This window comes from Podarcis vaucheri, assembly GCF_965113315.1.
Source record: "Podarcis vaucheri genome assembly, chromosome: 10".
Classification (NCBI taxonomy): Eukaryota; Metazoa; Chordata; class Lepidosauria; order Squamata; family Lacertidae; genus Podarcis; species Podarcis vaucheri.
In genome coordinates this window covers 28,173,534-28,195,412 of record NC_138748.1, presented here as the reverse complement: position 1 = coordinate 28,195,412, position 21,879 = coordinate 28,173,534, and the positions used below count along the sequence as shown (strand labels likewise).

Genomic DNA, 21,879 nt, shown 5'->3' with positions numbered 1-21,879 from the left:
CAGAGGTAACACAGTACATACATTATAAAGGGCTCTTTCCCCACATGGTAGAGTGCTGCTGTCCAAAGCTAAGGTGCTGAAATGTCATCTGATGTTATAACAACAAACTCATGACACCTTAGACATGGAGAAATATAAAAAGACTGCAACTTTTGGAGATACTGGCTTTGCTTCTGTTACAAGACAATTACTAGGAAATGAAAGGGTGGCCAGACATGACAACTTCTCAAATCAATCACACAACCATTCCTTCTAAATTTCAAACAACCATATTGAACTAGGAACAAAATAGTGTTACACACACCAACTACAGTACTTCAATATAATATAACCAAAGGAGCCCTGAAGCTTTAACGGTCTTTCCAATACAGGCCCTACAGGTGAGGTCATCACTACTAGGGAATTTGTTTGCATTTGATGCAAGGTTGTTGACGCATCTGCATCAAGCTCCTTGTACCCTCCACAAATGTGTCTTCGCTTCAGCCAGGCAACAAAGTTGGGTTTGTCTGAATACTGAGATTTTAATTTCCAACAAGAATTAAATCACTGCTTTCAGCAGCCCTGCCCTGCCTGCAATGCTTCCAAGCACCTGGATAGCTCAGTTGGTTAGAGCAGGCTGCTGATAATGCCAAGGTTGCAGGTTCAATCCCAGTACGGGACAGCTGCCTATTCCTGCATTTCAGGGGGTTCGACTAGAAAATCCTCAGGGTCTCTTCCAACTCTACAATTCTGTGATTCTATATAAATATACACACGAGAGAGAGAGGATTAGTCTTCTTCTACCTGTCGGTATTGGGTACCTCTCGGATACCTCCCGAGGTTGCCTATCCTCCCCATTCTAGTTATTTCTCCATACCCTAAAAAACCACAGATGGCCGGGCATCAGCGCACTTCGCCCTCAGCCATTCTTCTGCATTGCCATAGGCCTGGTCTTCAAAGTGCAGCATAGGTACTCTAAGCATAAACCTAAGAATTGCCTCCAGAACAAAGACACTGTGCTAAAGAGTCACGTGTGCTGGAGGAGTCAGGTGGAAAAACAGATGGAGCGAAGGGACGCTCTACCCTTCAACCAACCCGACGTCCTGGCTCACAGGACGTTCACAGGGGACATCTCTGGGCTGGGCGGCTCAGCCCTTCCGAGATGCCCCGACGAGATCCCCTGCCAGGGGCTCGGAATCGGTGGCCTGCCTCGCAGCTCCAGAGGCGCAGTTTCCCTCTGGCCCTGTCTGCCAATGCCAGGCCCGGAGGAGCTCTCCTCAAGCCGCAGCCATCCGCCCTCCCCGCCCCAGGCGGCGCCAGAGCCTCGCCCTCCGGGGCCTCCCCAGCCAGCCCGAAAGCCCATTGCCCCGGGCGGAGGGCGCGCTTCCTACCCGAGGATTCCATCGGCGCCCCTCCGGCCTCTCTGGGGAGCGTCTGGAAGGAGCAGCGCCGGGCATCTCCTCGCACGCAGCTCCCTGTCGCCAGCGCCCCCCCCCCCCACCTTTCCCCAGCAGCTTAAGCGATTAAAGCCTGCCCGGGTTAAGCCCGGCTAAAAACCCTCGCCACATGCCCTCCTCCCCGCGGCGGCCGCCTTTTCAAAGAAAGGCGGGAAAAGCGAGGGCCTCCCGGGCGCGCCAAACAAGCAGCAGGCAGCCCTTACCCGGCTCCAAGGTGCAGAGGAGGCGAGGCGCGGTGCGCGAGATGCAGCTGCGCTTCTTCAAGACGTTGCTGAGGATGGTGCCCACCCCGCCGCCCCCGCCGCCGCCGGTGCTCTGGCGCTTGAGGCAGCGTCCCCCGCGGCGCAGCGAGCTCGCCAGCCTGTCCTGCCTCATGGCTGACCCCGGGCCGCCGCAGACCAAGCATCCGCCGCGCTCGCCTCAGCTCAGCAGCCGGCGGGGCTGCAGGTGCAGCGCACGGCTTTCCCAGCCGGTGACGCAATGCCCGGGCCTTGTCGACGGGGCGCCCGGGGGAGAGCCTTAAACGCGCCAGGCGGCGAGCAGGGCCAGGCGTGGGGGAGGCATGATGGCGGGGACGGAGGAGGAGGAGGAGGAGGGCGCCGCCGCGGGGGCGAGAGGCGGCCGGCGCGCTTCCCTCCCGGCTGGAGGGGGCATCTGCAGTGCAGAGAAGAAGGCAAAGGCGAGGCGAGGGAGAAGGGAGAGGAAGGGCTGCTCCCGCCCACAAGCGCAGCAGCAGCATCACGGGCGCGGGGGGGGGGGCGAGGCGGGCGGCGGTTCCTCCTCCGGCACCGCCTGCTAGGAAGCAGCTCGGGTTAAAAATAAACGCGAGTCGACAGGGATGCCAGCAGCATCTATAGAGCGTCTTTAAATATATATATAGCTGACGACGACACTAAGGCAGGCTGCAATCCGTCCGGTTTGCACAGCCTGTCCTGAGGGAGCTGCAGAAGAGTGCTTAGGCACGCACAGCAACAACAAGGAGTGCCAACTTGAATAAATAAATATGGGCAGTGGAGCAGGTGAGCCCTGACCCACATAATCAGGAGGTCGCCCCCCCCAACTAATGAGCATTGCCATTCAAATGGTGTGCATTGGCTCCTATGACAACGTGTCTCTCCCATTGTTGATTAAGATGAGCTGTGCTTTTCTTTGCAGCATCCTTAAGGTGAACATAAGGCGGCTTGTGTTACCCCCTTTGCACAGAAGGCACCATATGTGCCACAATGGGATGGAATATGTTATAGCAGAAGACGCTTTGCATGTATTATATGCCAATGAAATCTATAGAAAAGATAAATTCAAAGTTCCCAGGGCCTTTCCATCTGCACCTCCCCCTCTTTTCCCTCTTTCAAGAGTCCATCCTCTGTGCTAGTGAACACTATCGGCATCTATTTTCAATACTAAATTATATCTGCGGCAGTAACGTGTAATAACTGAAGGAATGTCGGACACATTCAAGAGTCACTTTAAGGTCAAGACTTCTGCCAGAGCTGAAGCAGGAAACCTTGGGCTGCACCGCAAACCCACCTCACTGTTTGATATGCATATGTACATCAGAAACAATGCAAAGCTCAGCGCAGTTGGATTTACCAAGGACCAGAGGGATTTGCACCATAAAGAACTTGCAACATTCCTGCTTCGCAGCAGCCTGACAACTCATTGCACAGAACTGGAAAAGTCTGGCCCATCTACACCTCACAGTGGAGGGAAAAGGTATGGACAATAGCCCTGATATGTTGATTAAACATATAAATGCATTAGATAACACCCAGGACTCAGGCAATTTTACTGAAATATGGCATCCATTTATATCATTTTCTACTGATAACACAGAAACCTGGCATACATATGCCTATGCCTGGAGAAATCTTTTTCCTTAACAAGGATGTTGATTGGAAAAGGAGGGGGAGAAGAGGAAGGGAGGAAATAACCCCCCCCACACACACACACCATTTATTATTGCTTTGTACCAAACTGAATAAAAATACAAAGCTTCGTGAAAGTTTAATTTCTTCAATCTAGTATAGCTCGCAGGAGCAAATTCACACAGCTTACATCGAGTTTTTCTTGTAATATGTGCCGCTGGTATTGTAAAGGTAAAGGTACCCCTGACCATTAGAGGGCCAGTCGTGACTGACTCTGGGGTTGCTCGCTCATCTCGCTCTATAGGCCGAGGAAGCCGGCGTTTGTCCGCAGACAGCTTCCGGGTCATGTGGCCAGCATGACTAAGCCACTTCTGGTGAAACAGAGCAGCACACGGAAATGCCGTTTACCTTCCCGCCGGAGTGGTCCCTATTTATCTACTTGACTTTGACATGCTTTCAAACTGCTAGGTTGGCAGGAGCAGGGACCGAGCAACGGGAGCTCACTCTGTTGCGGGGAATCGAACCGCTGACCTTCTGATCCGCAAATCCTAGGCTCTGTGGTTTATGCCCTCCTTAATGTGGATTCAGAAAACCACATGAGATGGTGGTTGACATGGTGAATCAACAACTCCAAGGTGAAATTCTGGTGTGGCCATCACACCACATACATACATAATAAAAGTGTGTTCCAGATCTGAAAAAGTTTGAAGATAAATGTTCTATTGCTTGGTAAGTCATTATCTGTCATGGGTGCAGGGGGACAAGAACATTCAAATGAATCACCACCACATCTTACGGTGCCTGTAGCTACCTATCTGAATCCATCATAGCCTCTCTTCTGTGCAGTGTACTGACACTGAACAATTTGCACACCCTGGTTCAAAACTTTTTTTTTCATTATAACCATCATAAGCTGCAGAATGCCAGACTGGATCTGTCAGTCATATCATGGTGATACTCCTAACCTGAAAAGAGCAACACAATTCATTTCAACCTTTCAACAACAACAACAAAAGAGACTGGCTAATTGCTACGCTTTCTAACAGGATTTAGCTAGGCTCTTTCAAACAGAAATGTAGCGGGTGCTTTTTGTTGTATTAACACAACTGCTCCCTATTCCTCAGCGACAGCAAGTATTTGTTTTTCTTGTTCAGGATAGTCAATTCATTACCCATGGTAAAAAGCAGGTGTAGTAATTAAGTACAGCAAACGGTTGCCCTTTTTTGTCCTACATACACAAAGAACACATATGCACCAAAGAGCACCAAGGCAGCTTTATTCTCTGGCACAACACTTTCTGCAAGCCTGTAAAATAAATGAGTAACTAAGCTTCCCAGTGCAAGATGTTTATGATGCTATCATATTGTATGAGACAAATAAAAGGTCCTATCACACCAAGTTGAACAATAAATCAACTGTACACATAATAAAATGTACATAGAATATAGTTAATTGTGGCTTTTGTTTTGACTGGGATTGTTCCTTGAAAAGCCACTCATTGCTATTCATATGTAAGTGCGTTGTTAATTTTTATTACAAAGGCTATATATTCTTCGGATAAGAGGATGACCAAAACTCAAGTATAAATGATTGCTTTCTTTTACATGTTTTTATACAGAAGTCTTTGAACCAGCCCCAAAACTGTACAAAATAAAAAAGAAATTGCTATCATAGCCACCCATTAAAAGTACTGGAAATGGCTTTCATGAAAATATGTCATTGATCAAAAGTACAGTGGTACCTCGGGTTAAGTACTTAATTCGTTCCGGAGGTCCGTTCTTAACCTGAAACTGTTCTTAACCTGAAGCACCACTTTAGCTAATGGGCCTCCTGCTGCTGACGCACCACCGGAGCATGATTTCCGTTCTCATCCCGAAGCAAAGTTCTTAACCCGAGGTAATATTTCTAGGTTTAGCGGAGTCTGTAACCTGAAGCGTATGTAACCCAAGGTACCACTGTAGCCTCAAAACATACACTGAAGATATTCAGATAATAAATATAGCCAGCAGGTCTCCTCCACCTTTCCAGATTTATATATAAATTTGCATCAAGCCTAAAGATATGTTTGGTTTACTGGGCCCAGCATCAGAGTCCCTAATCAAATTAAATGTTCTAGAGTCCATATTGGTCTATTTATAAGATTTTTATACTGCTCTCCCAAAGCAGCCCAGGGCAGCAAACAAGAGCAAAAGACTATGAACGTAAGCTTGTTAGGGCAAGGAAAGGGATAGAATAATTCTAAGTTTCTTTAGAAGTGCTGGTGGGGATTGTTGGGAATCAAGCCTTTTATCAGGAGAAACTGGCCACTCTCCAGGCACCCGGCTTGATCTCCGGTTGACCTCCCTGTCTGCATTTCCCGGCAGGTTACAGGCTAGGTCACGATCGGCGATCCTTCTCGGCGTGAGAAGGACACACCACTCTTTCCTGCCCCCCCCCCACGGGCAGGGGGAAGAGATAGACAGAAACGTATTTACATGCCTTTATTTCTGTCTTTGCAGCGTTACAGAAAACACGTCTGCTCTCATCAAACTCCAGCAGCCGAGAGACAAACTCCTCCTGTACTTCCTGTACAGCTCATATTACACTCTGAGCTAATTCCAGTGTTTCGCACTGTGAATAGATTGTCCCTCTGTTTCCCACGGAACATTCCCATTATGTTTTGCTTTCAAGCTACCAGCTCACGGCCGCATTGCTTCTATATCGTAACAGGGATCTGGTCTCAGAGTATGGTCTGAAGGTGCACAAAGCCACCATCTTGCTGAAGCTAAGCCGCCATTTGGATCTAGTCAGTGGCTGGGGTGGGCGGCCTCCAGGGAACCACACCTTTGCCACCTCAGTTTCTATGTCAAAGGAAAGGCAGGATATAAAATGCGAGGGGGAAAATATCATTTTTAAGCCCCCTTTCTGCTTCCAAGTGTGACGATTTCTAAGCACAGCACAACATTAGTCCCTGCAGAAGTTGGCTATTAATCATGCGCCTCCCATATGCTTCTCTCACTCTGCTCTCCACAAACAAAATGCCCATCTACACAGGATGGGCGCCATGTAGACACCACTTAAATTGCTCCTTGCAACAGTGTAAAGAGTCAAAACTTTGTGTAAGCTGTGGCGCATGAATAGCTCACCGTGCATACAGCAGTGAAAAGCTTGTTCTACACAACAGCAATCATAACACGTAAACCAGGCCTAAGAATTACTTGTTGACCAGCAGTCGTTTGGACAGTTTACTTCTCAAGTTGTATGCACCACCCTTGAGTGCGTACCCTGAATAGTGCTCTGTTACCCTGAAACCCAGGAACTTAGGTTAGTTAAAGGAAATGTATTTTGACTAGCTTTCAAAAGCTATTCTAAGCAATTAGATCCAGGTTGTTTTCAGGAAAAACTACTCAACAGAGGCAGGGAAGGAGCATGGGGAGAAATCATCTCTATTTCCACATATCCTATTTGCAAACTGTTTTAACACATTATCTGCAGAGTATGCAATGCATTATTAATCCCACCTTTGAAAGATTCCCTCCCCCCTCTTCCCCAAATATAATTATTTGCTTAACAGCTCATATAAAACTGCACTTTAGCATGCTATTGACTAGCGTAATCAGTCCAGACAGCTATGTCAGATGCAATAAAGGTTTACTATCCAAGTCTAATAAACGAAACAGTGTTATGTGCTGTCCATGAAAAAGATATAATGAGATCTAATATAAGAACTGTGCGAGTTGCTTTCCATCTCTGCAAAGTACATTTCATGTCCTTAGTGCTGAAAATCAAAGTTTCAGGAACTGTAGCAACTTATGGGCCAACAATGGCATGCCGGTCAGAGGTTCCCCACATCTGGAGTATGGCGTACAGGACTGTAACGGCTGGGGAGGATGACAGAAAATGGGGTTGGCTGCCTTGCAGAAATGGAAGTGCTTTCTACTATCACAGCGTGCAGTTTATGGATACATTTGTGTGGCTGATCATGCCTGCTTTGGTCACCATCACTGACAGATTCTTGCCCTGGAGAATTTGTCAAGAGGGAATGCAGCTCTATGGTTGAAACAGCTATTGGGCTTGATGGGAGGAAATAAGTTGTTCCCCAAGCCTCATTGTGAGGGGAGGGCATTTTCCTGACCTGGGGTAGAGGATTAGCCCTTCCCTCTCCAATTATGACCTCTCTGCCCAGAAATTCCCCTGTGAACCACAATTAGGTATGAAAATAGCCTTTTATCAGAGCTTAAGAGTTTTTGATGATTAAGTGGCATTTTCATATTGTTAAATAAAATAAATAAAAATATATTTTGTCTCCAAAGCCCTGCCTCGTATCAAGGAAATACAGCAATACTGCAACTTTATCGCAGGAGGCAAAAACTATCACAGCAAAATTGTTCCAGTTCAAACAGAACAGATTGTCTAATTCCTAGCAGTCTTGGTGCCGTCATGTCTAAAAATACACACTTCGTGCTGCATTTTTTAATTAATGCATTTGATCCACCAGTCTTTCAAATATTTTTCTTCCCATTTAGGTCATGCTGTGAACGATGGAGAATGTGACATGAACTGAGTACGAGTTACAGAATTTGTGTAGGAGGGGTAGGAATCTTCGTTTCGCCCACACACAAAGAACGCATAACCAAATTTGTGAAAAGAAAGCTACTGTCTGCAATTTAATGTTCAAGCTGTTGGGTGGCAAGTCATAAAAGCCAGCTACTGTAAGTAATATGCAAGCAACAGGAGATGTTTGAACCACTGGATCTACTTCAAAGGCGAGGGAAGGAGCCAAAGAAAGCATAATTAGTTTTTCATACAAACTGCTTGCGAATTTTAAATGATGGAATGGGTCAGGAAAGGGAGAGCTAGCGTTCAAAACAAAACATCCAAGCCCTCTTGCACATCCAGCCAAGAATACTATACTAGCTCTCCGGATTCTAGCCAGACTTTATAACTCCAGTTTCAAGGTTAAGGTCACATTGTCCAAGGTACTGCTTTGTCAACCTATTCGGCACTGGCACAGAAATCCCTTGAACAAGGGGCTAGCAAACCTGTTCAGTACAGTGACACTGAAGGCCTGCCAAAAGGTCATGACCGACTTGCATATAATGTCCATAATTGACTCGCTCCACAAATCATTAACAAATACACCAGAGACCAAGTATACCAGCTGGCCATTTTGTACCTATTGCACAATGTCACACTATCAGGGTCTCTTCTGCTCAAATAGAGAAAGGTTTCCCTCCGCCTTGGAAAGTACATTGCTACCCATATTAAGAGCTGGAAAACATTTCATCAGTCTTGTTAATACTGCTGACCAGCTCATCTTCACTGTCACTCCTTCAGTCTTCTAGTATAGGGATGGAAGCCGCAGGCTCAGGGGCAAAATGCAGCCCTCTAGATTAGAAATGGATGAATCTCTACAATTCTGCAGAAACCTCCGACTTTTGCATAGGTGGAAGGTAGCCCACTGTACAAAAGTTAAGAGTTGCATAAGCCGCTCTACCCTTTCCTCCAGCCCACTACCACCACCACTGGTTGACCTGATGGAATCTAGCTCTCAGACTGAAAACACCTGCCCATCAAACTGTCATCAGCCAGTTAAATGAAGCCTGTGGTTGCCAGTCCTAAGAGGTCTCAGAACCCAATAGTATCACAATAGTGGAAGCAGGTGGACTTAGGGGTCAGGCTATGCCATGGTAGTTGTTACTGATGCCATGAGGCTACTTGCTTCTGTGAGATCCTGGGATAAAGCAGCCTCAATGGCTTCTGGCTTATGGACAAACGAGAGAAGACACAGAAGTCCCACTGATATTTCTGCAGATCCCTGGATATAGCAGCCTAGCAGAAGCAGTTTCTCCTCATCCTTACTGCCATAGGAATACAGAAGGATAGAGTGAACACAGCTGCCACAAGCTTCAAAGCCCCAGCAGCAGCATTTCACAGTGTCTTTATTTTATGGAGAAAAGGCAGACCCATGGAACAAGTGGGCTTGCTTCCCTTGACCCAACAGTGCATGTGTGCATTGTGCAACAGTGCATGGTGTGTTAACTTAGCTACCAGAACCACCTTCCCACAAAACATTTCCTGAGTGGGAGAGAATGTTGCACGTGATTCTAAGCAGCTACTTTACTCGGATGTAGAAAACTTCGTCTGGCTCTCCACTCAGAGAGACAGAACATGAAGATGCATACTTCATCCCTTGTAGAACTTTTATATATATTAAATGCATGCATGTAAAAGCTCATTTTAGTGCAGTGTTCATGCCATTTCATTTACTGTACCTGAATATAACAAACTGCCATGCTGCATGTTAATAAAAAAAAGATACAAGACAAAAAAAAGTTAGCTTTAGAAAAATTCTTAAGAACAACCTGTGATACATTTTATACACAATACCACTCAATTAAAACATGTAAAAAGGCTAATTAAGTGTGCATACTAGCTGTGGCTCCCAGTGGCAATCCCTCCTTCCCTAAACTGCCACTACAGGAGTTTCTGAAGAACCATTTTGCTATGAAGGAAACAGAGAAGCAAAAGAACGTCCTCCTTTTGTCTTTTCTGCCTTACTGTAACACGTCTGAGGTTTACTGATCTTCTGTAAACTGCTTTGTGAGGCCCACCAAATGGCACGTGAATTCATAAGACAAATGCACAGGAGGTTTTGCATTTTCAGTTTTTATAAGGGAATTGTGTAATTGAGGTCAGATGGTTGTACTTCAGGCCTTTTAAAGTTTGGTGCCGTATGTCTGAAACTCTCAGAACTATGTGTGGGCACAATCTACGTAGCCACAATTAAATCATTTCTGTCCTGCTGATTTTGAAGCACAGCCTGAACTCTTTGCCAGCATGTCACTGGGACAAAGAAAGGTTCACCATTACTGAATTTCACCTTATACATGAAATTCATTTTATGACTGGACTGTGTCTCCTTTAAATGCATACCTCCTTTTTTTTTTTTTTTTTTTTTTTGGACACCAAAGCTAATATTTTTCTTTCCTAGGCTATTAATGTTAAAAACTTTAAAAGGCCCGTGAAAGTATTGGTATTGCTGAATTTGTTGTTTTATATAGTTGGTTTACATTCTTTTATCATTCATGGTTTTTCTATTATGGCACAAGCTGTCTTGAGAATTATATCTTGAAAGGGAGGGCCAAAATGTCTTTTTAAAAAAATAAAACTTATAATCTACTCCTTGGGTAGCCCAATCGCCTTCTAAATCCAGCTCACAGACAGTCCAGGAATCAGAGTGTTTTTACCTGAGTAGAATGTGTCCTTTTATTTAAAATGCATCTCTGGGTTATATATAAAAAAATATAGTCCCGCCCACCACATGGTCTGAGAGATGGTGGACCAGCCCCCTGCTGAAAAAGTTTGCTGACCTCTGTACTCCTATGCATGTTAACTTGGAAGCATGTCTCATTAAGTTCAGTGGGTTTACTTCCTAGTAAGTATGGTTTGGATGCAGACCTAAGAAGTCCTCAAGTATAAGAATCTGACCTAAATTTTAAAATTCCTTTTTAAAAGCTGAAAATGAAAAAAACTCCTGTTCAAGTATTGGTTCCTTTATAAACAATACAGTGGTGCCCCGCAAGACGAATGCCTTGCAAGACGAAAAACTCGCTAGACAAAAGGGTTTTTCGGTTTTGCGTTGCTTCGCTAGACGAATTTCCCTATGGGCTTGCTCCGCAAGACGAAAACGTCTTGCGCTTTTTTCTTAAAGCCGCTTGAAGAGGCGCAGTTGCAACAGACCGTGCTTCGCAAGACGAAAAACATTGCAAGACGAAAAGACTCGCGGAACGAATTATTTTCGTCTTGCGAGGCACCACTGTACACTACAGAGCCTGCAAAAACAAATAGAAGAAACCTTCATCTCAGAACAGCACTTGCCTGTCTCCTTCCCTTATATATATGTTTATAGAAACCAAAAATATTTTTTCCCCTGTGCTAAACAGCATTTTCAAAATACTAGAACAGTAAAATGGCATTTCAAAATAAGCTTACAGAGCGCCTAGATGACAACACACAAACACACAAGGGTACTTACGCCGCTTCTGGGAAACTGCTTGCAAACAGGCTGTTACAATATCACAGTTCTTCTGCACTTTGTGCAAAAGCCTGTCCTTTTGTTTCAGAAGGCGAAGCAATTTTGCTGATTGAACACAAATTCTATAATTCAGCTCGCGTATTATGGTTGTCAACTCATTGGTATCTGTCAACAAACAGAGAATAGAATTAGCCTGCTGGGTGAAACCTGTGACTTGAGAACACATTTTTCCCTATAGAAAGCACCAGGGGTTTCGCCCCTAAAGGTTCTTATCCTGTAAACTGGGGTGGAAAGTCGGTGGCCCTTTTTTGGAGTCAAATACCCATCAGCATCAGCCTGTGCGCCCAATTATCAGGGAAGATGGCTGCTGGAGTACAGCAATATCAGGAGGCGCAAAATTTTCCTCACCACTGCTATAAATGCATACACTCAAAGAGTTCATGTTGTGTTACACCTTAAGAAGTTTACAGTACAGTAAATGATGGATAACAAGTTATTTATTATTAGGTCAATACTTTGCCCAAGGTAATATATATAGCAGTAAATCCACAAATTAAAGCAACAGAAATCAGTAAAATAATTGAATTATTAAGAGACAATCATCACAACCGCGTGAGAATTTCATCTGCAGTTTTATATACCCATGAACCTGAGAACATGTTTTCCAAATTATTACCATTATTTTACTAATTTTTTCAGGCTCCTTAGTACAGTGGTGCCTCGCAAGACGAAAAGAATCCGTTCTGTGATTCTCTTCGTCTAGCGGTTTTTTCGTCTTGCGAAGCAAGCCCATTGAAGGATTAGCGGATTAGCGCTATTAGCGGCTTTTAGTGGCTTATCTGCTGATCGGATCAGCTGATAAGCGGCTTAGCAGCTTCAAAAGGGGGGGGGAACCAGCAGGAACTCGCAAGACATTGTCGTCTTGCGAAGCAACCCCATAGGAAATTCGTTTTGCGAAGCACCTCCAAAACGGAAAACTCTTTCGTCTAGCAAGTTTTCCGTCTTGCGAGGCATTCGTCTTGCGGGGCACCACTGTATACTATAAGTATCTCCTTCAGAAGCATTTAGCTATTGGCAACATTTGACTCAAGCAAGCCAGTTTGGTGTAGAATTACAGTGTTAGATTAAGACCTGGGAGACCAAAATTCAATTCCTCACTCAGCCATGAAGCTCACCTTGAGCCAGTCATTCACTCTCAGTCTAACCTATCACACAGGGTTGTTGTGTGTATAAAATTGGGAGGAAGAAGAACCATGTAAATCACTCTGAGCTCCTTAGGGGAAAGATGGGGTATAAATGTAATACATACATGCATATTTCATTTCCTATTCTTTCCCCATGGCAAGTTCATTTGGCATCATAAGGACTTTGTAAAAAGCCCATACTGTATTTTTCATTAGCTGCAAATATGTAATATATATGGTTTGCTGGTAACTTAGCTTCTTAGATTGTTTAGAGATCTTTGAACATAAATTCACCTGCAAAGAAAATTGTAATCTTTAAAACAGCAATTTTATTTACGCAGTGTGCACCCTCTAGTGGGCAAAAGCAGGTAAAAGAAATCAGCATTGAAGTTAACAGCTGCTTGCCATTCATGAAATTAGCTAAAACAAATAAAGAAGGTTATATCTGTAATCAGTAACAGTGGACAACCCTTTGAGAAAGAACGCAGCAGAGAACAGGGAGAATGGCATTCAACAGGGATGTTATCTGCATGCAGAACGTAGGAACTGTATTGTGATGTTAACAGACATTGTAGTATGGACCTCACTGAAATGGCCCTTTAAAAATTCAGTACTGGGATAACTTTCAATGTAATGACAGGGGACTTATTAAAAAGAGTACTTATCCTACACAACTGGTGCTGATGACCAGAGAAAGAAAACCAGAGGTAGAATTTCAGGTGCTATGGGAAAACTTGATTGAACACACCCACTGAGAGAATGATCATAATATTTATATAATGCTTTTTCAGTGTTCAAAGTGTTTCACACAGGCTGTCTCAGTTGGGTTGAGCCTATAAGGTTGAGCCTATAAGGTAGGTATAAGGTAGGTCACCATTATGCTGCCCATATTGTAAATACAGCAGGCTGAGAACACAAAGCCATCGAATATTAGAATCCCACTCTTTCCGGCTGAAAAGGCTCCATGAGCAGGTTATGAAAGGTTGCTAGATAGACTTACAAATCTAAAAATACAGTACCTAAAATGAAGACAAGGCAGGGAGGGAAGAGATGAAAGCTTTAAGCAAGTGGAAAGGTAGATCACTAGCTACTTCTTATGTGGAGAGAAGGGAAAAACAGGCAAGCTGAGAATCTGTGGATCAGAGTTTGGCATGTTGCAGAAAGATGTTACTTTGACCAATAAAATTTTTATTTTTAAAATAAAATTAGTTCAACAGATCAACATTTAGTTGTCATAGTAGCTGGTAGATCACATTAGTTATTAACTCTTATCATGGCAGTATTTTCTAAGGGGCCTACAAATGAACCAGGAGTGCCACACATCACCAGTAATCAGGACAAAAGATCTGTAAGGTAATGACCAACTGCAATCTATTAATTCCTGTTATAGGTATGCACACGCAGGACAAGAAAATAAATATGATTTTAGGAAGCTACTGTCCATAATAAAGCTATTAACAGATCAGAGTAGGCAATACTAGGCTAAAGTGACATATGATCTTACTCAGAGGCAGCGTCATATCAGCATGAGGCAGATTGTGTCTCTACCCAACCCAGTACTGTCCACTCTGACTGGCAGCATCTCTCCAAGGCAATCCTGATCTCCTGGCCTTGCTGCACAGGTATCTTTTAAAAGGCCACATTTTCAGCTTGGACCACTACTACTGAAAGAGTAAAAAGGTAAAGGTAAAGGGACCCCTGACCATTAGGTCCAGTCGTGACCGACTCTGGGGTTGCGGCGCTCATCTCGCTTTATTGGCCGAGGGAGCCGGCGTACAGCTTCCGGGTCATGTGGCCAGCATGACTAAGCCGCTTCTTGCGAACCAGAGCAGCGCACGGAAACGCCGTTTACCTTCCCGCCAGAGCGGTACCTATTTATCTACTTGCACTTTGACGTGCTTTCGAACTGCTAGGTTGGCAGGAGCAGGGACTGAGCAACGGGAGCTCACCCTATTGCGGGGATTTGAACCGCTGACCTTCTGATCGGCAAGCCCTAGGCTCTGTGGTTTAACCCACAGCCCCACCCGTGTCCCTTGTTGAAAGAGTAGCCTTCTTTAAAAAATTGTATGGCTATCACAGCAATTGAATTCATAACCTTGGCATTATTAACACCACACAGTATAACTATCTGAGCCCATGAGCAAACGAGCCAGGTTCAGATGCCCCATGGAGACTGTTGGGGGCTCCCAAGCCTTAAATTAGGAATCCTAGTGCAAAGGCCCAAGACAGGCTTGAGCCCTTCTCTCAATCCCTCCCCTCAGAGTGATGGAACGGCCCAACAGAAGCTATGGCTAACTGTCCAAAAACAGTTAGTGCTTCAGGACCAAAGCAAAAGAGATGGTACATCATAACATCTTACTCAGAATCTAGCCGAATTAGGAAACAATTATGAAAACCATATTGGCCTGCTTAATTGCTGTTGCAGAGGAAACAGGTGTTACCCCTTCCTAGAACTATCTCCTTTAGAGTATTAAAAAGGTAAAGGGACCCCTGACCATTAGGTCCAGTCTGCTGCACTACCGATCCTTACACAAAGCAGAGTTTGCTCTCAAAGTATGGCTTGTTGGGTCACCTTGATTGTTAAAGGTAAAGGGACCCCTGACCATTAGGTCTAGTCGTGGCCGACTCTGGGGTTGCGACGTTCATCTCGCTTTATTGGTCGAGGGAGCCGGCGTACAGCTTCCGGGTCATGTGGCCAGCATGACTAAGCTGCTTCTGGCGAACCATGCCGTTTACCTTCCCACTGGAGCGGTACCTATTTATCTACTTGCCCTTTGATGTGCTTTCGAACTGCTAGGTTGGCAGGAGCAGGGACCGAGCAACGGGAGCTCACTCCGTCGCGGGGATTCAAACTGCCAACCTTCTGATCAGCAAGTCCTAGGCTCTGTGGTTTAACCCACAGCGCCACCCGCATCCCTTTTTTTAGAGTATTAGGTCAGCATAAATTTGTATTAGCAATCTCTGTAAACTGTTTTAGCGTATTAGCTTCTCTAGCTGAACAAAAGCGCCAAGTTTGTTGCTGATTAAGTATAGATCTACTTTGCCCTGCTGAAAAACAGAAGCTGGGAATCTTCCTTAGGGAGCTTATGTGGGACTATAAGAGGTATAAACAGAGAAGGTGAGGGTATGAGATGACAGAGAAACAGAGACATATGTAACCTGTTGAGGTAAGAAAAAATGTGATGCTATACACCTAGTATTAACATCTAAACACCTAAGATGAGCACAAAGAGCTATAAAAGTTTCAGTTTAACAACCCATGCCAAAATTGCAAGCAAGGATGTCATAGCCATTTACAGTCAAGGCGTAAGATCATCCTGGCTGGTAAATATTTACTTAACATCAGTATTCAGGACATTAAGAAAAGCAATTGATAGGTTGATTCCTCCCTGTTCTTTCTTGACTAAGACTTCCCTTATTTTGCTTTCTTCATCATCCACAGCTATTCTGTGGTCATCCTTGATTGAATGTACAGTAGCTAAAGTGGCTGCAGCGCAAATTTAGGTCCCAGTTTTAGCATACAACAACAGCACAACTTCAGAAAGACTTGTCAACGGAAAAGGCAGCAGGAAACATGAGCTGGGAGTATCCTTTTCCACTAACAATCTGTCATAAACCTGCATGGAAGGTAAGTTTGTGAAATGTGCACCCACTAGTGTTTTTAGGGGAAAGCAAACATGAAAAAGGGCTCCAAAGAATGATGAGTAAAGAAAAGAAGAAAGAAGATTGTTTGCTTAGCTGAAAGTAAACAGGATTTTAAAAATTGGGTCATGGAAGCAGATCTGAGACACAGTCTGAAAAATCCTAAGGACAAATAGGAAGAGAGGGAAGTCTTGAGCAGCAAAGTCCTAATTCAGTTGAAGAAGAGGGATGGGGATGAATGCAACAGGTGCACACTCAGAACCCAGTATATCTTAATCAAGGCTTTTTTTTCAGCTGGAGCTGACAGGAGCTCCGGCACCTTTCAGGTGGGCGCCACTGCCATTCCAAGAGAACAAGGGAGAAGACCGTGCATTTTTTTCTAGAAAAATGGCACTGCTTGGAATATATGAGTAACAAAGTCATCCTGCAAGGACAACTTTGCCAACTCTTTTCACTTTCCTGGCAGTGAAATAAACAGAAATAAATACAAATAAAAAGAAAGCCGACCGGTGCATTGCAGCATTCCCCGCCCGCACCACGGAGATGCAGAGCAGGACAGCTTCACCTGTTGACTTTCTGCCTGCCAGGAGGAAGAAGCAGGAAACTCCTTCTCCGGCGGTGGGAACCCCCCCCCCAGGGCAGGGTCCATCCTTGCCCGACCCTTTTACCTTTCTGCGCCAGGTACGTCCTCTGGTGCCGCTGGCCGGGCCTTAGCCGCAGCTCCTGCAGGAAGCGGGACTCGGCGCTGCTGCCCCTGCCGCCGGGGAAGGCGTCGGAGCCGGCGGACGCCTCGGTGGAGCTGTCCACGCTGTCGCGATGGCGGGCGCGCCCCACGCTGTACAGCTCGGTCAGGAGGCCGTTCACCAGCGACGAGGCGCGGCTGCGCGACAGCGCCTCCTCGCTTTCCTCCCCTTCTTCTTCTTCCTCCTCCGCCGGGCTGTCCGCGCTGCTGCACACCCTGGCCCGGCCCGGTTGCTCCCCGGGGTCGCCCAGGTCCACCTCGGCGAGCTCCATTCCCTCGCCCAGGCAGGAGCAGCCTCGCTGCGCTGGCTCGCGCCTCTGCCAGGCGACTGAGGGTGGCGCGCGCCCTGTGGCAAATCCCAGGGCCAGAGTTCCGGGTCTGGCCCATTGTCCTCGAGGCGAAGGGGGTGGAGGGAAGAGGAGGGGGAAAAGAAACACTCTTTTGCAAAGGAGGCTTTGCGCAGGTCACATTCGTCGGTGTCCCCTGGAGAATGGAACGCGCCGTCCTGTTGCGCGCTGCGGGTCTGTGGCTTCCAAGCTCCTCCGCGCGGTGCACCTGCCGCCGCCGCCGCCAGCCAATGGGGTCTCCCCAAGTCACCGCTCTGGCGCGAACTTCCCAGAGAAAGAAATGGCTTACGGAGGAAGTGGTCGTCGAGTTTGGTTTTGTCAGTTTAGGGTTCCAGTCCGTTTTTGTGGTTGTGTTTCTTGTTGGGTCGCCAGTGTTGGCATCCCAGCATTCAGGGTCAAAATCCTACCAAGGTGGCTGAAAGTCAGGTTCAAGCACGTGTTTTGAAAGCGCAATAAAGGTTATTTATATATGCCACTACTGTACACTGCGGCCTCTGTTTTGTTAGCCCAAAAATGGAAATCGAGCAAAGAATGGCAACTTAAGCGGATGGAATATGCACAGCTTCCAGACTGCAGACTTAACACAGAATAAGAGAACGAGAACATACGTTTAGAGAAGGTAAGGTAAAGGGTAAAGGGACCCCTGACCATTATGTCCAGTCGTGGCCGACTCTGGGGTTGCGGCACTCATCTTGCTTTATTGGCCAAGGGAGCCGGCATACAGCTTCCGGGTCATGTGGCCAGCATGACTAAGCCACTTCTGGCAAACCAGAGCAGCGCTCGGAAACACAGTTTACCTTCCCGCTGGAGTGGTGCCTATTTATCTACTGAGCAACAGGAGCTCACCCCGTCGCGGGGATTCGAACCACCAACCTTCTGATTAGCAAGCCCTACGATCTGTGGTTTTAACCCACAGCACCACCCGCATCCCTTAAAGAAGATAGGAAAACGTTTATTGAATATATGGGGGAAATTGTGTAAATCTGAAAACGTTGGCAACATTAAGATGAATTCAACAGTGTAAATAAGTTTTGGTGGATGTAATAATGGAGTACTGAATGGTTTAGTTTATGTAAAATATGCAGGCATTTATGCTATGCAAAATGAACCATGGAAAGAGGAGAAGGGGAGTCGTTGATATTTTAAGGTTGTTTAAATGAATATTCTAAAATGTGAAACAGAAAATTTAATAAAAATTATAGGAAAGAAAGTGCAATAAAGAGTTTGGACTGACTAGGAAAGCATCCGCCCGGATCCTTCCCACAAGATACAGGTGATGACAGGTGGTCGCAGGGAGGTGAGGGGTCCAACTGCAACACAGCTGGAGGTCGCCGTTGCCAGCCTCCATCTTTCTTCTGGAATTTAGAGCAAAGCATAGGAGCCAAATCCAAGGAGCCGAAGTCCCACCCAATAAAATATTTGAGAGGGCTGGGCTCCCCCCCCCTCCAAGTTTTTGGGCATTGCCATTCAAAGTCTGCGTGTGTGCCTTAGGATCAATTATTTGGGATGGGGCTTACCTGACCGCCCCCATATTTTATTCAAGTTGGCATCCCTGGAAATATTAGCAAATTAGTACCGCAAAACCCAGGATGATCGTGTTACTGCTCCTTCCTGCTGGTATGAATGGTCATGGTGTTTGTCTCATAGAACAGTGTTTCTCAACCTTTTTTGGGCAAAGGCACACTTGTTTCATGAAAAAAATCTTGAGGCACACCACCATGCCAGATGGGGAAAGGTCACTTTTTACTTATGTAAAAAAAAATATAAAAAAAATAGTAACAGCATAGAAGGTAATGGTTAGGCTAGCATCCCTCTTCCAAATATGCTAGGTTTTTATTTGCAGGGACTGTTCTACATGGGAAAGCATTCAGCACTGTCATTCTCCCATCTGCCATCTGAATTGGTACTATTCTGGGTCAACTTACTCTGCTGCATGTGTAGATGAAAATGGCACCAAGTGTGGGGGAGGGGGCAGAACAGGTTTCAGATACAGGATATTAAGCATACACGTACTTCAGATTGAACTGGTTGCTTGCTTTGCAAGTTTTCATTTCCCAAATGACTGCCTTGGCAAGCGCAATACCTACCAGGCTCAACGCCGGTCTCGCGCTGCCGCTTCCCGCGCTCTCAAGGACCCGGGAGGAGGAAGACGTGAAGGGAATCCCGAAGGTGCGAAAACCTTGCGCATGCGCAGGCCTTCCGCCTGCGACAGCCCAGTAGGCCGGCCGAAGCGAGCGGCGATGGGATGTGGGAGGGAGGGAGCTTGCCGCCCCGTGTGTGCCTATGTGGGGCACGTTACATCCCCGTGACGTCAGCGCCACGCAGGCAGGCAGACAGCGAGAGCCCCACGCTGGGCGGCCTCTCCTCGCCGCCGCCGCCCCGCCTCTCGCCGCCCGACTCGCCCGCCTCCCTCCCACGGCACACCAGGCAACGTCTCGCGGCACACTAGTGTGCCGCGGAACACCGGTTGGGAAACACTGTCATAGAACTGTCTCAGTTAAAAAGTTAAAAGCTGTCCCATCAAAACAGGATCAGAAAAGAGCAGTGGCAAAATTGCCAAAAGTGTGTGTGTGAGAGAGAGAGGCTGCAATCCTAACTCCACATCCTTGGGAACCCCGTTGAATTGAATAGGACTTAGTTCTGAGTAAATATGGTTAGACTTCTGCTATCACTGTTTATTATTAGTATGCTAACTGACAATAATAGTTCATGTATCTGATGAGTAAGGCTGTCATTCTCAAAAGTTAACAGTGATGCTGAGGTTTCACAAGCACAGCTCCTCCATCACAATGCTGTACTGATTTTTTTTTTTTAAGCTATGCCTGGTGAATATTGTCCTGCATGACCATTCCCAAAGAATCTTAACTGTGTTTCTTTTGGGAGTATGGGCCAGTTATTAAGGCAGATTTCTGCTAAAATGTCCTGCCATCCTTAATTCACATATGACACTGAAGTTATCTCTTTTGACCTCAGTTCCGTCATCATAGGAGTATTAATAGCCTTCCTTGCCAAGCTGGATGACATACTAATCACTAATAAACATAGGGAGAGCCCTGCTGGATTAGACAAATGTTTCACCTTGTCCAGGCTAACCAGTTCCTCTGGGATCCCACAAACAGGACCTGAAGGCAACAGCTCTGTTGCTCAGTGCTATCTCTGAACCTGAAGATTCAGTCATGAGTAAAAGTTATTGATTACTTATATGCTATCTAATAAAGATTTGTATTGTATTGATTACCTTATTCTCCATGGATTTGGCGAATACCATTTTAAGTTGGTGGCTATTGGCTTGCCTTGTAGCAACAAATTCCATAAATTATGTACTGTGTTAAAAAGTCTCTCTCTTTTTTTATCCTGAATCCTCCAATACTGTTTTATTGGGTGGCCCCAAGTTCTGGCATAATAGCAGTGGAGGTGAGCCTTTGACCCAAAGTAGACCCATCAAGGCGGTACACTTGGTCTGCGGCATGATTTGGTTCAAACTATGTCCATGTGACCATCATATGACTGCAGCTTGAACTGTAGCATCAAGTTGAAAAGGAAGAACTAAGATCATGTTCTAGGTGTGCTCTTGAGTCTTCCTTTGCAGCCTCTGGCAGAATCCAGTGCTTTTTGAATCGGCACCTTTTCTGTTGCCACATTCAGAAAGTGCTGAGTTGCTGCAACTGGAAAGGGAGAATCAGGAGCACACTAGGTGTAATGCTGAGGTGTCAAAGTGCCCCATGGAGAACAGGCCAGTTCTGTATTCAGCCTTTTGGCTGGATCTACAGTAGTTTCCGACCCTTGTATTAAAGGGAGAGAGAAATTAGTTCCACCCACTTTCTCCACACAGGTCATAATTTGATAATCCTCTCCTGTGTCACCCCTTCCGGTATGTGTGGCACAATTATTTTGAAGCAAGTCCTACCATATCCAAAGTAAGCAATGTCTAGAGCTCCCTCCCTAGAAAATGTGTTTAGGATAACAGCCTGTCTCACCTTGGCAGCCTCCCAAATCTTATTTTGGTGCTGACTCTTCAGGCAGCAGAGGGCGCCTCAACATCTTCAGACAACTTCACTTCAACCACAGCCAGCACTGCACATTTTAGGGATTGCTTGGGCAATGTCAAGATCAGAAGCTGGGGCTTCCAGCCAAGTCTGAGCACAATAAATTAAGTGTTGGCTAAGCTTTCTGACTGTCAGAGATAATTGTGCTGTTTATGTGTGACAAAATGGCTGCCCTAAATGCACCAAATGAGCAGAAACACTGCAGGCAGCTGTTCGCAGTGTTTACCTTTTTGAACCATTCCTGTCTTTTTCATTTAGCCTTATTCTAGTAAGCCGTGCACAGTGCCGCTTTCAAAGTGTTGTTTTGGGCCTATCTCTCAATGCTAGCCGTATCAATTAATGACCAGCAGCCAACCCTGTCTACTCAGAAGCAACCTCCAAAGCCCCGCTTAAGTACGGTAAGTAGCGCTTATTTCTGTGTAGTCATCCATACGATTGCACTGTTGGAAATCAGCAATGATGCTTTTGTAGTCACGGGGGCGGGGGGACATATTTTTTAATCTTCACATAGTAAAGGTAAAGGGACCCCTGACCATTACGTCCAGTCGTGGCTGACTCTGGGGTTGTGGTGCTCATCTCGCTTTATTGGTCGAGGGAGCC

The 21,879-nt window shown here is 45.8% G+C and overlaps 1 protein-coding gene across 5 annotated transcripts in view; it reads right to left on the bottom strand.

Moving 5' to 3' along the window:
* The window catches only part of TBC1D30 (TBC1 domain family member 30), a 47,340-nt gene extending 30,094 nt beyond the window's left edge, over positions 1–17,246 (bottom strand). The window contains exons 1-2 of one of the 5 annotated variants that reach the window (XM_082239586.1): positions 16,813–17,246; positions 11,319–11,483 (exon numbers count right to left, since the gene is read on the bottom strand). In XM_082239586.1, the coding sequence (XP_082095712.1) occupies positions 11,319–11,483; positions 16,813–17,158 (511 nt within the window). In that variant the 5' untranslated portion in view covers positions 17,159–17,246. Of the gene's footprint in view, positions 1–1,370; positions 1,390–1,639; positions 1,922–11,318; positions 11,484–16,812 lie in introns of those variants that run through there. The other 4 variants (XM_082239583.1, XM_082239584.1, XM_082239585.1 and 1 more) reach the window with 4 other exon arrangements.
* Between the last annotated feature and the right edge of the window lie 4,633 nt (positions 17,247–21,879).